The sequence below is a fragment of the Leptonychotes weddellii genome, chromosome 1 (assembly GCF_054177405.1).
Source record: "Leptonychotes weddellii isolate Sample4059 chromosome 1, ASM5417740v2, whole genome shotgun sequence".
NCBI lineage: Eukaryota > Metazoa > Chordata > Mammalia > Carnivora > Phocidae > Leptonychotes > Leptonychotes weddellii.
Window position 1 is genome coordinate 48,900,755 of NC_138369.1, and position 12,142 is coordinate 48,912,896.

The window sequence follows — 12,142 nt, forward strand, 5'->3', positions numbered from 1 at the left end:
CCCACCTACACCCTGTGTATGCAAGCAGGACAGGGATGATTGCTTCCATTTTACAGATGAGGAAGCCTCAGACTTGGAGGAACAACCAGCAGAGCCACTCAGCTCCAAGGCCTCCCCTTCCTGGAAGCCTTCCCCACCTCCTGGGACCTGGTGAGGGGCCGCCTTGGTTTTCCCACTGACCCCGTACTGAGGCCCAGCGAGGCACGGGTGGTCCACGGGGATGCACTGTGGGACCCCCTTCTGTAAACAGGGGTTGACCTACCATTCAGGGCCCAAGTCCCTGGGACCAGAGACGGCCCCCCAGGGCTGCACGTGGGGGATAAGCCAGCCTATTTTCATCATTTCCTTCCTCCCACTGAAGCAGCGGCCACCACCGGCTGCCTCGCGGAGAGCTGCCACCTCAGCCTCAAGCAGGACAGTTCAGGCCACAGAAAGGGGTGCCGGCTGCAGGCCTCACAAGTAAGTGGCCCTCTTATTACCCAGCACCACCTCCCACAGCGCACCCCCACCCAGGTGGGACGGCCAGCCCCCGGGCCCACCCCGGCCCACCTTCAGCTTTCCCTCCAGGAGATGGGGTTGGGTGGGGGCATGGCTCTGAGACACTGGCTCCTTGGTTCATTCAACTAATATTCACAACCTGCCATGGGCCCGGCCCTGGTGGGGAGAGCCCGTCTGAGGAAGGGGAAGCAATCGTAGGAAAGTCAGCAAACGAGGCAAGAGCCCGGAGCTCATGAGGCCTGAGTTGGAGTCCGTTCTCTGACACAGACCGCTGGGTGACCCTGCACGAGTCATTCTCTGTCTCCAGGCCTCAATTTCCCCAACTCTGAGTATTGGCCTAGATGCGTGGCTTTCCAGAGGGAACGCCTTCTGGGCTGCCTCCTGGTCCCCACCTCAGCATCCTCATCCTGCTGTTTTCTACATCGAGTATCACCTAAGGGTTCACTGGGCCACAGGCGAGCTGTGGGAATCGATGGGAAGAGGTGTGGTCTGTGAAGTCCACACCATTGGCCTGACCCCAGGCTTGGGCGTGGGGGCTGGGAGCAGCCTGGGGGCCAGGGGCCAGGACTAGGAAGCATCTAGCCGGCATCTGCGCCTCTCCCCCCTGAGAAGGGGCTGGACCTCCTGGCCCCTTCCTAAGAGCGTTCTTACCCTCACTCCCCTCCCCACCCCTCACAGCTACGCTCCCCATCCTGCCTTCTGAGTGTCCAGGCTCAGCTAGGCCTGGGTTGGGCACACTTCACTTCCTGCAGTCTTCACCACCCCATTTCACAGAGGACAAGGCTGAGGCCTGAGAAGGGAGGTGAGTTGTCCTTTGTCCCAGGTCAGTCCCGCCGGCCATCAGCAGGGGGTGCGGACTGCCAGGCCCTCCCTCACCTCACGGCCACTCTCCCCACAGCCAGCCTGCCAATGCCTGCCTGGGGGGCCCTGTTGCTGCTCTGGGCTGCCGCAGAGGCCACCAAGGAGTGCCCCGCAGAGTGCACCTGCCAGGCCCTGGAAACCATGGGGCTGTGGGTGGACTGCCGGGGGCGGGGGCTCAGGGCCCTGCCCGCCCTGCCGGCCCACACCCGCCACCTCCTGCTGGCCAATAACAGCCTTAGCTCCGTGCCCCCTGGCGCCTTCGACCACCTGCCCCAGCTGCAGATCCTCAATGTGACGCAGAACCCCTGGCACTGCGACTGCAGCCTCACCTACCTGCGTCTCTGGCTGGAGGACCGCATGCCCGAGGCCTTGCTGCACGTCCGCTGCGCCAGCCCCGAGCTTGCCACCGCCCGCCCGCTGGGCCAGCTGACGGGCTTCGAGCTGGGCAGCTGCGGCTGGCGGCTCCCGGCGTCCTGGACCTACCCGGGGCTCTGGTGGGATGTGCTGCTGGTTGTCGTGGCCACGCTGGGCCTGGCTCTCCTGGCCGGCCTGCTGTGCACTGCTACAGAGATCCTCAACTGAGCCCAGGCCCCCAGGGTCACCCCTCCCCAGACCCCGCCCGGCCTGGGCAGCCCGAACCACCAGTAACTCAAAATAAACTGGCTGCTCAACCATTTTATCCAAGTTCAGGTTTTTGCTTTTTTTCCTCTCAGCACCCATGTCTGGCTCTTTCTGGAAAACTGGGTCCGTTTTGTTATAACCAGATACCAATTGGGCCTTCTCTGTCCCCCCGGTTCCTAGTAAAATGGGCTGTCCCCCCTCCTCCACACCAGCCTCCCCCAGTCCCACAGTCTGTGGACATCCCGAGCCCCTCCTCCGTGCCTGACAGGTCCCAGGACTCCGGTCCTCACGCTCTCCTCTGTCCTGGCCCCTGCTTCCTGCATGGGCCACGCCGGAGGGCCCAGGCAAATTTCACATGAGCGTTCAGCTGCCCTCCCAATTCCACAGAAAGCGTGCTCTCCCAACACAGCAGTGAGCAGAGCAGGAGACACGGAAGACCCTGCGTGGGTAGGAGAAGAGCCATTCCCGCCTCTCTGACAGACACACCCTGAGAGGCACATCACCGTTTCCAAAACGGCCTTTGGCCACGAAGACACCTGCTCACCTGGCCCCATCCTTTCTCATCTTCTCTTATAAGCTCTCTCTCCTTTTCCTCCTCTCTAGCCCTCTTCAGAAACAAAACAACAAATTCTTCCCTTTCTCATGGAAACAACTCCAGGTGCTGACATCAGACACCTGCAAACTGGAGTCCCACTTCCACCCCCAGCAAGGGCCACCAAATTCTTCAAACAAGACACTTCTCTCCCTCAGAGGAATTCTGGTGCCAGCTGTTAAACTAATAAACTTTCCTCCACAGCATGAGAGAATACTTCCAGGTCTGTTCCTGGCCACCCCAAATCCAGATAGAATTACACTGAGGTCCTTCCCTTGAGGAGGTCCGTGCGGTGGACCTGTGGCTCGGAGGGTGCCACAGGGAAGGCCGGTGGGCACAGAGCACCCACTGGAGGACACTGAGCCACAGAGGTGAGGCTGGAGCCGGGGGCCCAAACTCAGCGGTGGGGAGGGGCTGTAGGGAGAGGTGGGGCCTGCGGGAAACCGGAGGGCCCGTGTTCCACCTAATGCTGCCCTGCGGAGGTGTGGACCCAAGCACCCAGGCTTCCCATTCTTCCAGGGGGGTTAGAAATCTGCATCTGTGTGTGAAATCTCTGACTCAAGTGTTGGCAACGAAATCCAACAAAAAATGTTGCGGAAATAACAGCACACATAAAACGTAGTAATCGGCTGGATGGAGTCCACAGGCTGGGAGTGTGGGATTTCTGCAGTTGGAGCCAGCGGCTCCAGGGCTCCCATGAGAATGGGAGAAGCTGGCTTCTCCTCACCGGGCCCTTAGTTTGTGCACGGCCCCGCGGGAAGCACCTGCCGTGGGTCATTCTTCTGTACTCCGTGAGGAAGGCACTGCTCCCCCACACTGGGTGGAGGACACAGGCCCAGGACCCCTGACAGTCACTTCGCAGGCATGATCCCAGACAGCTCCCCCTTCACACCTGAAAAGTGCCCCCTTGAAAGCTTCTGAAACTAGTGACCTTCAGCCCCCCAGTCTCCTTGTGGGATGCCCCTATATTCTGCTCCTGCTCCCTCCTGAGGCCAACACATGCAGCCACAGTTCTGGGCACAAGGGCCATCATAAGCCTTGACTCTGCTGGCCGAGCGGCTGGTCCCGTGAGAACTTGCCAGGAGCCTGAGCAGCACTGCATCACCAATGCGGGGGGGCGACACCGCTGCAGGCAGAGGGGAAGGGAGGGGCTGCCAGCGGCCGGGCAGGGATCTCCCCAGGTGGGTGGCGGATTCAGACGAGAATCCCCAGGGAAACAGGTGCACTGGGAGCTTCAATTAGCCTCCTCCATTGTCCCCACGGTCCTTGTCCCAGGCCAGCAAAGTGGCCACCACAGAGCCATGTACACAGTCCCCACTGCTCCACAGCCACCAAACCAGCAACCACAGAGCCCGCCGCCGCCGCCACCACCGACCATCCCCCGCTGGCCACTGCTGTCCCCTGCAGGGCTGCAGGTCCCCGCCACCCCTGACGGCCGGGAGCACCACCCCCAGCATCGCCACCGCTGGTGCCCACATGGCCTGCTCGCCGGCCTCACGCTTGCCTCCCCTCACCCTCTCCTCTGCAGCCACAGAACAGCAGCCCTGTGAGGCGACACCGCCCCCCAGCCCCTACCACCTCGGTCACCACTAGCACCAGACAACCACGGACCTTTGCCCCATTATAAGCAAAATGCCGTCTCTGCCACCGCCGTCCCACGGTCTCCGTGACCGCATCCTCATGACCATCACCTTCATGAGCATTTTCAAAATCAAGCTGCACGTGGAGAATTTGTCGAGGCGACTTTGACCGGCTGCTGTGACCACCCCCACCTTCCGGGCGGTTGACCCCCTCCACTGATCGCCGGGGCGGGCCGTTCCCCAGCAGGCCTCTGCCCCACTGCAGGCTCCGGCTGAGTCCAGCTCCCGCGCCTGCTCGCGGCCCTCCGCTGGTCCTCTGCGCTCCTCCGGCCAGCAGGCGAGCAGAGAGCGAGGGGCAAGCACGACGTTGGTGGCCCGGCCTCGCCGTGGTAGCGATGGCTCTTGCAAGCAGCCGTTGTCTGGGACCAGGAGCCGGCCCCGCCCTAACCGCGGGGAGCCCTGGCACCCGCCACAGCAGCAGGGGGGCATCTGGCCGCCATCGGCCCCGCGAGGTCTAGGCGAAGCTGACGGCGCTTGATCAGAAGGTGGAGCCGCTGTCAAGAGGGCATTTGTAAAGGGTGGGCACTCTCGGGGGGTACACGCTGAGTCTTGGCCCTGAGTCGCAGCCACACCCAGCCGCTAACACAGTGCCCGTCTCCCGTGTTTTGCATATACACTCAGCCACACCTCCTGTGAGCGCATGTGTGCGCACAGTCTCCCAGCCGGGACCCTCACCCTCTCCAGCCCCTGCGGATACACGCCAAACCAGATGAGGGCTAATTCCTTGTCAAGCGAAGAATGCACTCCATCTCTTGCAAAGGGCCTGAGCCCGTCCCGTGTGTGGCCCGAGATGGCAGAGAGCAGAACGTGGAAGACTCTGTCCTCACCCAGCTCTGCCCCAGCGAGGGAACAGTGAGTCCGTGGCCTGGAGAATCTTCGAAGAACAGCGTCTGACTCGACAGACACCGCCGGCCTCTGATTGGCAGCTTTCTAAACAGCTTTGGGGATGGAATCCTCATTTTCATTCTCTACAGGTAATAAGCAGGGACAACTTACAGCAGGCTTTGTGAAATGTCTCAAAATCTTGGGAAAGTCTCATTTTTTAAGCTAGATCTCTAGTAAAGTGGGTTAAATTCAGAGAGGAAAGCTAAACTGTATTACCTTCTTAATTTAAAAAATTAAAATACCTCAGGGTTGTCAGGGCAACAACATAGAAGTATCCAGATGGAGTCCCTGATGGCCCCAGTGACCCTGTTTTTGTTCAGACTCTTACAGGGATGTAAATAAAATCCTGTTCCTTTCTTTTAGGTCTGCGTATCCCTACTAAGCAGGAAACAAGTGAGGTTTACAAAGACATCATGAAACGGTAAGTGAGGCTCTGAGGTTCAGCCAACCTGCTGGATTCTTTATCGAATGCTTCAGGGGGCCGATCGGTGAGTAAAAGCAAAAGCAAGAATACATGCATTTGATGCTTTCAGTTCTGAAAAGAACTCCCTGCACCTGCATCACAACCTGAGTAACTAGTCCTTACTTTGAGTCCAGAAAGTGTGAATTACCTTATAGAGTTTTTTAACCAAGTCTTTGTATATTTATGTAGTATCCTTCAACAAACGTGGATCATTTTATTCTGTAACTGAAGCCACCCATTCATTTTGTCTTTAAAAAGTCTGGAGTGGAGACTCGAGGGAGGGGGGGAATGGGGAGTTGTCTGACAAGTATCAAGTTTTAGTTTTGCAAGAACTAAGATGAAAAAGTTCTGGAGGTGGATGGTGGTGATGATTGCACAACCACTCAACACTACTCAACTGTACACTTAAAAACGCTTAAGATGGTAAATTTTATGTTATGTATATTTTATCACAATTTTTTTAAAGGTCTAGAGTGATGGTTTTCAAACTTTTTTAGTGGTAAGACCTTTTTTCCCACAAACCCTTAGACAGTACTTGGTATATGAAATAAAGTGGCTCAATCTGGTTGGACAGGAGTCTAACTGCCGCCCTTCCCTCCTTCTCCATCTCTGCCCTTTGTGGGCGATTGAAAAGCTTCAAGACTCTTAAAAAGCCCATTTATGAAATACAGATCTAGAGCTTTAGTGGGGTATTAAAATTCAGTTTAAAAAAACAAGTATGACGAAGTGTCACTGAGAATATAAGGTCTGAAAAATGGAAAGAGGTACCCACTTGAGAACAGCAAGATTCAGTCTTCCCAGTCTTCCCTTTATTCTCTAAATTCAATTTCATCCCAGTCAAAATTTTGGCTATAGAACCTGACATCTAAGGGATGAGACCGACACCACCTTAAACTCCTTATCAATCCTCATGAGAGATTTAAGCAGAAAGCCAGATAAAGCCAGGACAACAGCTTGGAGAGGCGTTGGTGATGCGTACAGAACCTTCCCCAGACTCTGCTTACCCTGGGCATACTGCCCGAGTGGGAAAGTCTCCTCTCCCAGCCCCAAGCCCCACTGGAATTACTAGGGGATTGTAAAAAACGGATAAACCCACAAGGACCAGGTTAGTGGAGGAGACAACAGCAGGAAAGTGATGCCCACAAGCTTCTATAAGACGGAGAGTTGGGCAAAGGATCCACAGCTGTCTGAGCAGCTGAGAGAAGCCACCCCCCCCCCGCCAGCCTGCAGAGGGAGCCCAAGGAGGGGCAGCCCCATCGCCCCACAGAACCCCCAGGAGGCTCCACGCTCCCTTTATGCAATTGGGATATGACTTTTATTCAGAAATGAAACAAAAGAATTTTTTAAGGTCTGCAAGATGATAACACTTTATATGATTTTCAATCATGATAACAAAATTCAAATATAACAAACTGCACAAATGAGCCCAGCAACACTAATGACACAATGCTCCTTCAAGCAGCAAGGGCGTACTAAAGCTGTCATATAGATCCTAAACATATTTCTATTATGCTTAGGTTACAAGCTCTTGCACAAAAGCAATCGGAATAGTTCACATCCAGGAAAAACACACAGAACCTTTAAAATAGAATGTATCCTTTTATTAAGCAACTTTGTAGAAAAACAGGATATTATAAAAAGTAAGACTTTTTCATAGCACCAACCACTTTATATTTTAAAAAGTGAACACGCAAATAGGAATTTGCTTTCATTGCTAGGTTGCGCAGATTTTAACAAGATCAGATCATGGGGGAGGCTAGGGACTGAGAACGAAGCACTGGCTGAAAATCGGGCTCAGAGCACTTGGAACCCACAGGTGCCCTCCCCAACTTCCATCTTGACATGACCACCACTTTGCCCCAACCCTGCAGGAGAGAGGAGATGTGTTTTCAGAGACACCAAGAAGAGAGACTCCAGGCCTGGGACAGCAGGCAGGGCAGTGAGGTTCTGCCATCACCACCCGCCCCCAGAAGGAGACAGAAGATCCTTACTGCACAGACAGAAAGGCCTGGGAGAAAAGACCTTCAGGCACAGACATCTGAGGACCCTTCCCTAGTGGAAAGGCCAGATTGACCCCGATTGCCTTATAGGAAGAAGCCCACCCATCATAGGACCCACGCATCCAGCCAGGCTCCCCAGAAGCTTTCAATACAGGGGACAGTCAGGGGTGACCAGGCTGAGGAAAGCCCCCAGCATGTTCAAAACAAACAACAGGAAAAAGGAACACTGAGCAAAGAACAGGAGAAAACTTAAAAACTTGTTTTGGAAACAGCAAAACACCCAGTGGCTCCTTGGAGTAATGAATCACTCTAGGTCTGGGGCAGAAAATGCACAATATATGCCAGAAAGCAAAGAAGCACTCAAGACCAATGGGTCATGGCAAAGAACTCAGGAGCCTGCTTGAAAGGAGTCTCAGTGTCCAGAGATGGAATAACTGGAGCATTAAAAAGAATGATGGCTTCAGTGGATTAACCCACTGACTATGTTCCTTTGTAGAAGCACACACACACATATTCAGTATGTTTTTATCTTTTTTTAAGATTTTATTTGTTTAGGGGTGCGTGGGTGGCTCAGTCGTTAGGTGTCTGCCTTCGGCCCAGGTCATGGTCCCAGGGTCCTGGGATGGAGCCCCGCATCGGGCTCCCTGCTCCATGGGGAAGCCTGCTTCTCCCTCTCCCACTCCCCCTGCTTGTGTTCCCTCTCTTCACTGTGTCTCTCTCTGTCAAATAAATAAATAAAATGATTTTATTTATTTACTTGACAGAGAGATAGAGAGAGAGCACAAGTAGGCAGAGAGGCAGGCAGAGGGAAGGGAGAAGCAGGCTCCCCGCTGAGCAGGGAGCCCAACGTGGGTCTCAAGCTCAGGACCCTGAGATCATGACCCGAGCTGAAGGCGGCTGCTTAACCGACTGAGGCACCCAGGTGCCCCATATATTCGATACGTTTTAATCCATCGAAGCCATTATACTTTTGTTGGCTCAAATAATCCCAGCTAGTGTATACGGAAGGGATGACTTTAACATGAAGGGTGAGCAGGAGTTAGATGGCGCCATTTTTGCAACCCCCTGATGAAATGGCTGGTTCAGGCAGTGATGGTTAACAGATGGTAAAAGCATTAGGTGAAAGGCTGATGAAGAACCTTACAAGAAGGCCCGAGGTGGGCACCACCTGACCCCCTCAGATCAATCCCAACACATTAAAAGTGGGACGCCCTGCCACTATGTGCTTCCTGGCATGAGCAAAAAGTACAAATCACACCATCCCTATTCTTGCCAAGAATCCAATCGAACCACCAGTTTCCAGGAAGTACAGGGGAGAGAAAAACATGCTAAAGAACACCATCGGGGCATAATCAGCCAAACCCAAAACCTGAGAGGGGAAGCTACAGGCAAATGACCCAGTTTCATCAACAAGTAAGTGGCATGAAAAAAAATAAAAGAAGGGAATACTATTTTAGATTAAAAGAGACTTAAAAAGAGATACACACCCAAATCTGATAACCATCAACAACAACCAAAAACAAAAATAGAAGACTTTTTTTTTGAGCAATTGGTGAACTTTCATATGGACAGATCCAGGATGACTTGGAGGAATTATGATTACTTTTATTAGGTGGGGTAATGGCATTATTCTGCTTGCCTTCTTGCTTTTAGATTCATAGTGACCAATTTGGATGAAATGCCTCCTGTCTGTGATTTGCATTAAAATACTCCAGTTGAAAAGGGGGGCGGGTAGATGCGGCCAATGTGGCAAGACTATGAGGGTTGTTGAAGGCGGGCAGTGGGTACACAGGGCTGGGCCGCACTCTCTGCCTTTGTGGGTATTTGGAAAGTCTCAGAATTAAAGCAAATATCATGTATCACATATGTGATTTTTAAGTAAAAAAACAAACAAAAACCCCCCCACCAAATAAGTAAGAAAATCCATGACCGATTATCAATCCACCATGCCAAAGTTCTCCCTGAAACTACTGAACGAGGTTATGAGTGATAAAAAGTATGAGTAAAATAATTTCCCAAAACCCTTATCAGATTTATTACTTATTTCCCACATGAGCACGTATCTGTATGTATGTGTGGATGTCAATAGCTTGATAGAGATCTGTAGTTACACATGCTTATGTAATACATATCAACAGGATATATATAAAATATGCTATATATTACTCAAAAAGCAGCATAGTTCCATTTTTAAAGATTTGTAAAAGAGAGAAAAGAAGGAGGAAGTTCTTCATAGCTCCGTTTTAACACAATCACCCTTAACATTTTCATGTCCAGACCCTATTGATATTACATTAATTGCTAACACTTCTTGACTTGGGTATTCTGAATCCTTCGATGAATATAGCATCACATTTTTTAATGTTATGTTGTTTTCATGACTCTTCTGAAGTGTACTGTGTCTTTCTATGACAAATGTAGTAGATGTTGATCATAGAAGACCGAAAGTGTAGAAAGGCAAAAGGAAGACCCAGCCCTTCACGGAGAGATTGTCCTTCACCTACAATGCTCAGACATACTGTCTAAAGTACTCTGCAGCAAGGGACGGCTGCCTCCCAGTTTCCCTTTGTATAGAAATAAGGCTGTCATGGATATTCCTGTGCATAGAGGTTTTATTATTCTTAAGATTCGTTCCTTGAGATAGATCGCCATATGGTTTCTGTTATTTTCAGAAATGTCCACTTAGAACCGGGTCCCTTTTGTCGAATGTATACCTGAGTACATTGCAGACTGTCAGGCCAGCCACATCCCATCCCACTAAATCCAAAGGTCCCTCCCAGGATTTCAGGGGGTTAAGGAACAACCCTAGAGCCCAACATCCAGGGCTCAAATCTTCTGCTGTTCACTGGATGTGCATTTGAGGCAAGTCCTTAAATTCTCTTGTGAATTCACATAGAAACCTTTCAATAAATTTCAGACTCTGCCAACTTAAGAGGCTGTAAACAGCATTCCAATAGAAGTTTCAAGATTCCAGACTCGGAAAGTGGGCAGCCTTCCCCTGTCTACTCACGCCCCCACACAATGTGCCACATTTGGGTGCAGATGTGAATATAGATTTTTTTCTGACTGAAGGGTCTACAGCTTACAGTGGTCAGAGATCCAGAAAAGATCAAGAATCCCTGTCACACACGATAAGCTCAAATGTTGCCAGATGGGGTTGGAGTTTGCTGGACGAATGTTGGGTGTTAGGTGGGCCCAGGTGACCCCACGGGTTCTGACTCTGTCAGAGTCAGAGCTTTGCCAAGGAGCCAGCCACCAGCCCTTTGCCCTTGATGTCCACAGATCGAGTCGGTGCCTCTGTAGAGGATGGAAAACACACTTCAGGGGTAAACGGGCAAGAACCTTCAGGCCTTCTTCTTTAGGAAGAACCTAAAAACTTCTGAAACATGAAGCCCTGCCCAGGGGCCACCTGGGTGGGGTGGGCAGGCTGTGTAGACCAGTGCTCCTCAAACTGTAACATGCACCCAGATCCCTTGGGGATCTTACTCCAATCTTGAATCAGGAGCTCTGGGGTGGACACTGAGATCCTGCATTTCTAACCAGCTCCTGGATGACGCGGGGCTGTGAGCAGAAGGCTGGAGCATGCCGGCCCCACTCACCAGCTTCCAGGAGCTAACTCACCCGTCCCATGACTGCCCTCTCTCCTGGCCTCCTTTGCCGGGTCCATGTCTCCTGATGTCCCCTCAGCCCTGCACACAGACCCTCCAGCTCCCTCGTAGGTGCTGCTGACACATGCTGATGAGTAAGCGGCTTTGAACTGGGAACCTCTACGTCTGCAGCTTGTTCCCTGGGAACCATACTGAGGTGACGGTCGCCTCGGGATGCCAGGTGCAGAGTCACCGCTGGGGACAGAGGCCCGAAGCACACAGCCCGGGTGTGGGAGGGAGGGGACCCGTCCCGGGCTCCCTCTCAGAGCTGAGAGCTGAGGTGGGCGGGCGGTGCTGTCCTCACCACAGCCCCGAGTGGCCTGGGTCAGAGCACACACGGATGCCCAGGAAGCACCGGTCGGGGCCAAGCCTGCCCTCTGGGCGGGGTCTGTTCTTTCCAGAAGAACAGGAGCCGACAGCAGAGACGGGACATAGCAGTCTCTGGGGCTGTGTGTATGTGTGTGGGGGTGGGGCTCCACACACTCTGGAGGGCTCCTGGGAGCGTCTGGGAGTCAGCGTCAGGACCAGGTGGTTGTCCTTTGGGGCCGGGCCCCATCTCGGACTGTGTGTCAACAGGGGGCCCTGCTTGGAGAAGCCCAGGACACAGCGGGGAGCTGGGCTCTTCGGGTGGGTCTGGGGGTCTGCCTGTCAGGGGAGCGGCGGGTCAGGGAACGCAGAGCCCCGTGTGGCTGGGGGTGGCGAGTGTCAGGGGAGAGCGTGGGGCCAGGCCGCGGACGGCGCTGACGGGCCCCTCGAGGGAGCCTGAGGGCAGCAGGGAGCCGGGCAGAGCCAAGCAAGGGGGTGACCCGGTCAGCGTGTGACCTGCTTTAGGAAGCCGGTCAGCCGGTGTGGAGCTGGATGTGGAGGCAGGAGCCAGGGCAGCTGGAGGCTGGCTGGCGTGGGGAGTGGGGAGTGGCCGCGTGGGAAAGGTGACA

General features: G+C 53.5%; 2 protein-coding genes across 7 annotated transcripts in view; one reads left to right on the forward strand and one right to left on the reverse strand.

Annotated features, from left to right (window-relative positions):
• RAB43 (RAB43, member RAS oncogene family) overlaps positions 1–12,142 on the reverse strand; it is a 353,030-nt gene that overhangs the window by 63,664 nt on the left and 277,224 nt on the right. The gene's annotated exons all lie outside the window — the stretch shown is intronic.
• On the forward strand, positions 327–2,043 carry GP9 (glycoprotein IX platelet). Of its 2 annotated transcripts, XM_081823063.1 has the most exons (4): positions 364–459; positions 806–934; positions 1,175–1,300; positions 1,397–2,043. In XM_081823063.1, the coding sequence occupies exon 4, from the start codon at positions 1,408–1,410 to the stop codon at positions 1,939–1,941; it is 534 nt and encodes a 177-aa protein (XP_081679189.1). In that variant the 5' UTR covers positions 364–459; positions 806–934; positions 1,175–1,300; positions 1,397–1,407; the 3' UTR covers positions 1,942–2,043. The 2 variants fall into 2 exon arrangements, with proteins under 2 accessions (XP_030893902.1, XP_081679189.1); XM_031038042.2 differs by lacking the exon at positions 806–934 and having other exon boundaries at positions 327–459; positions 1,177–1,300.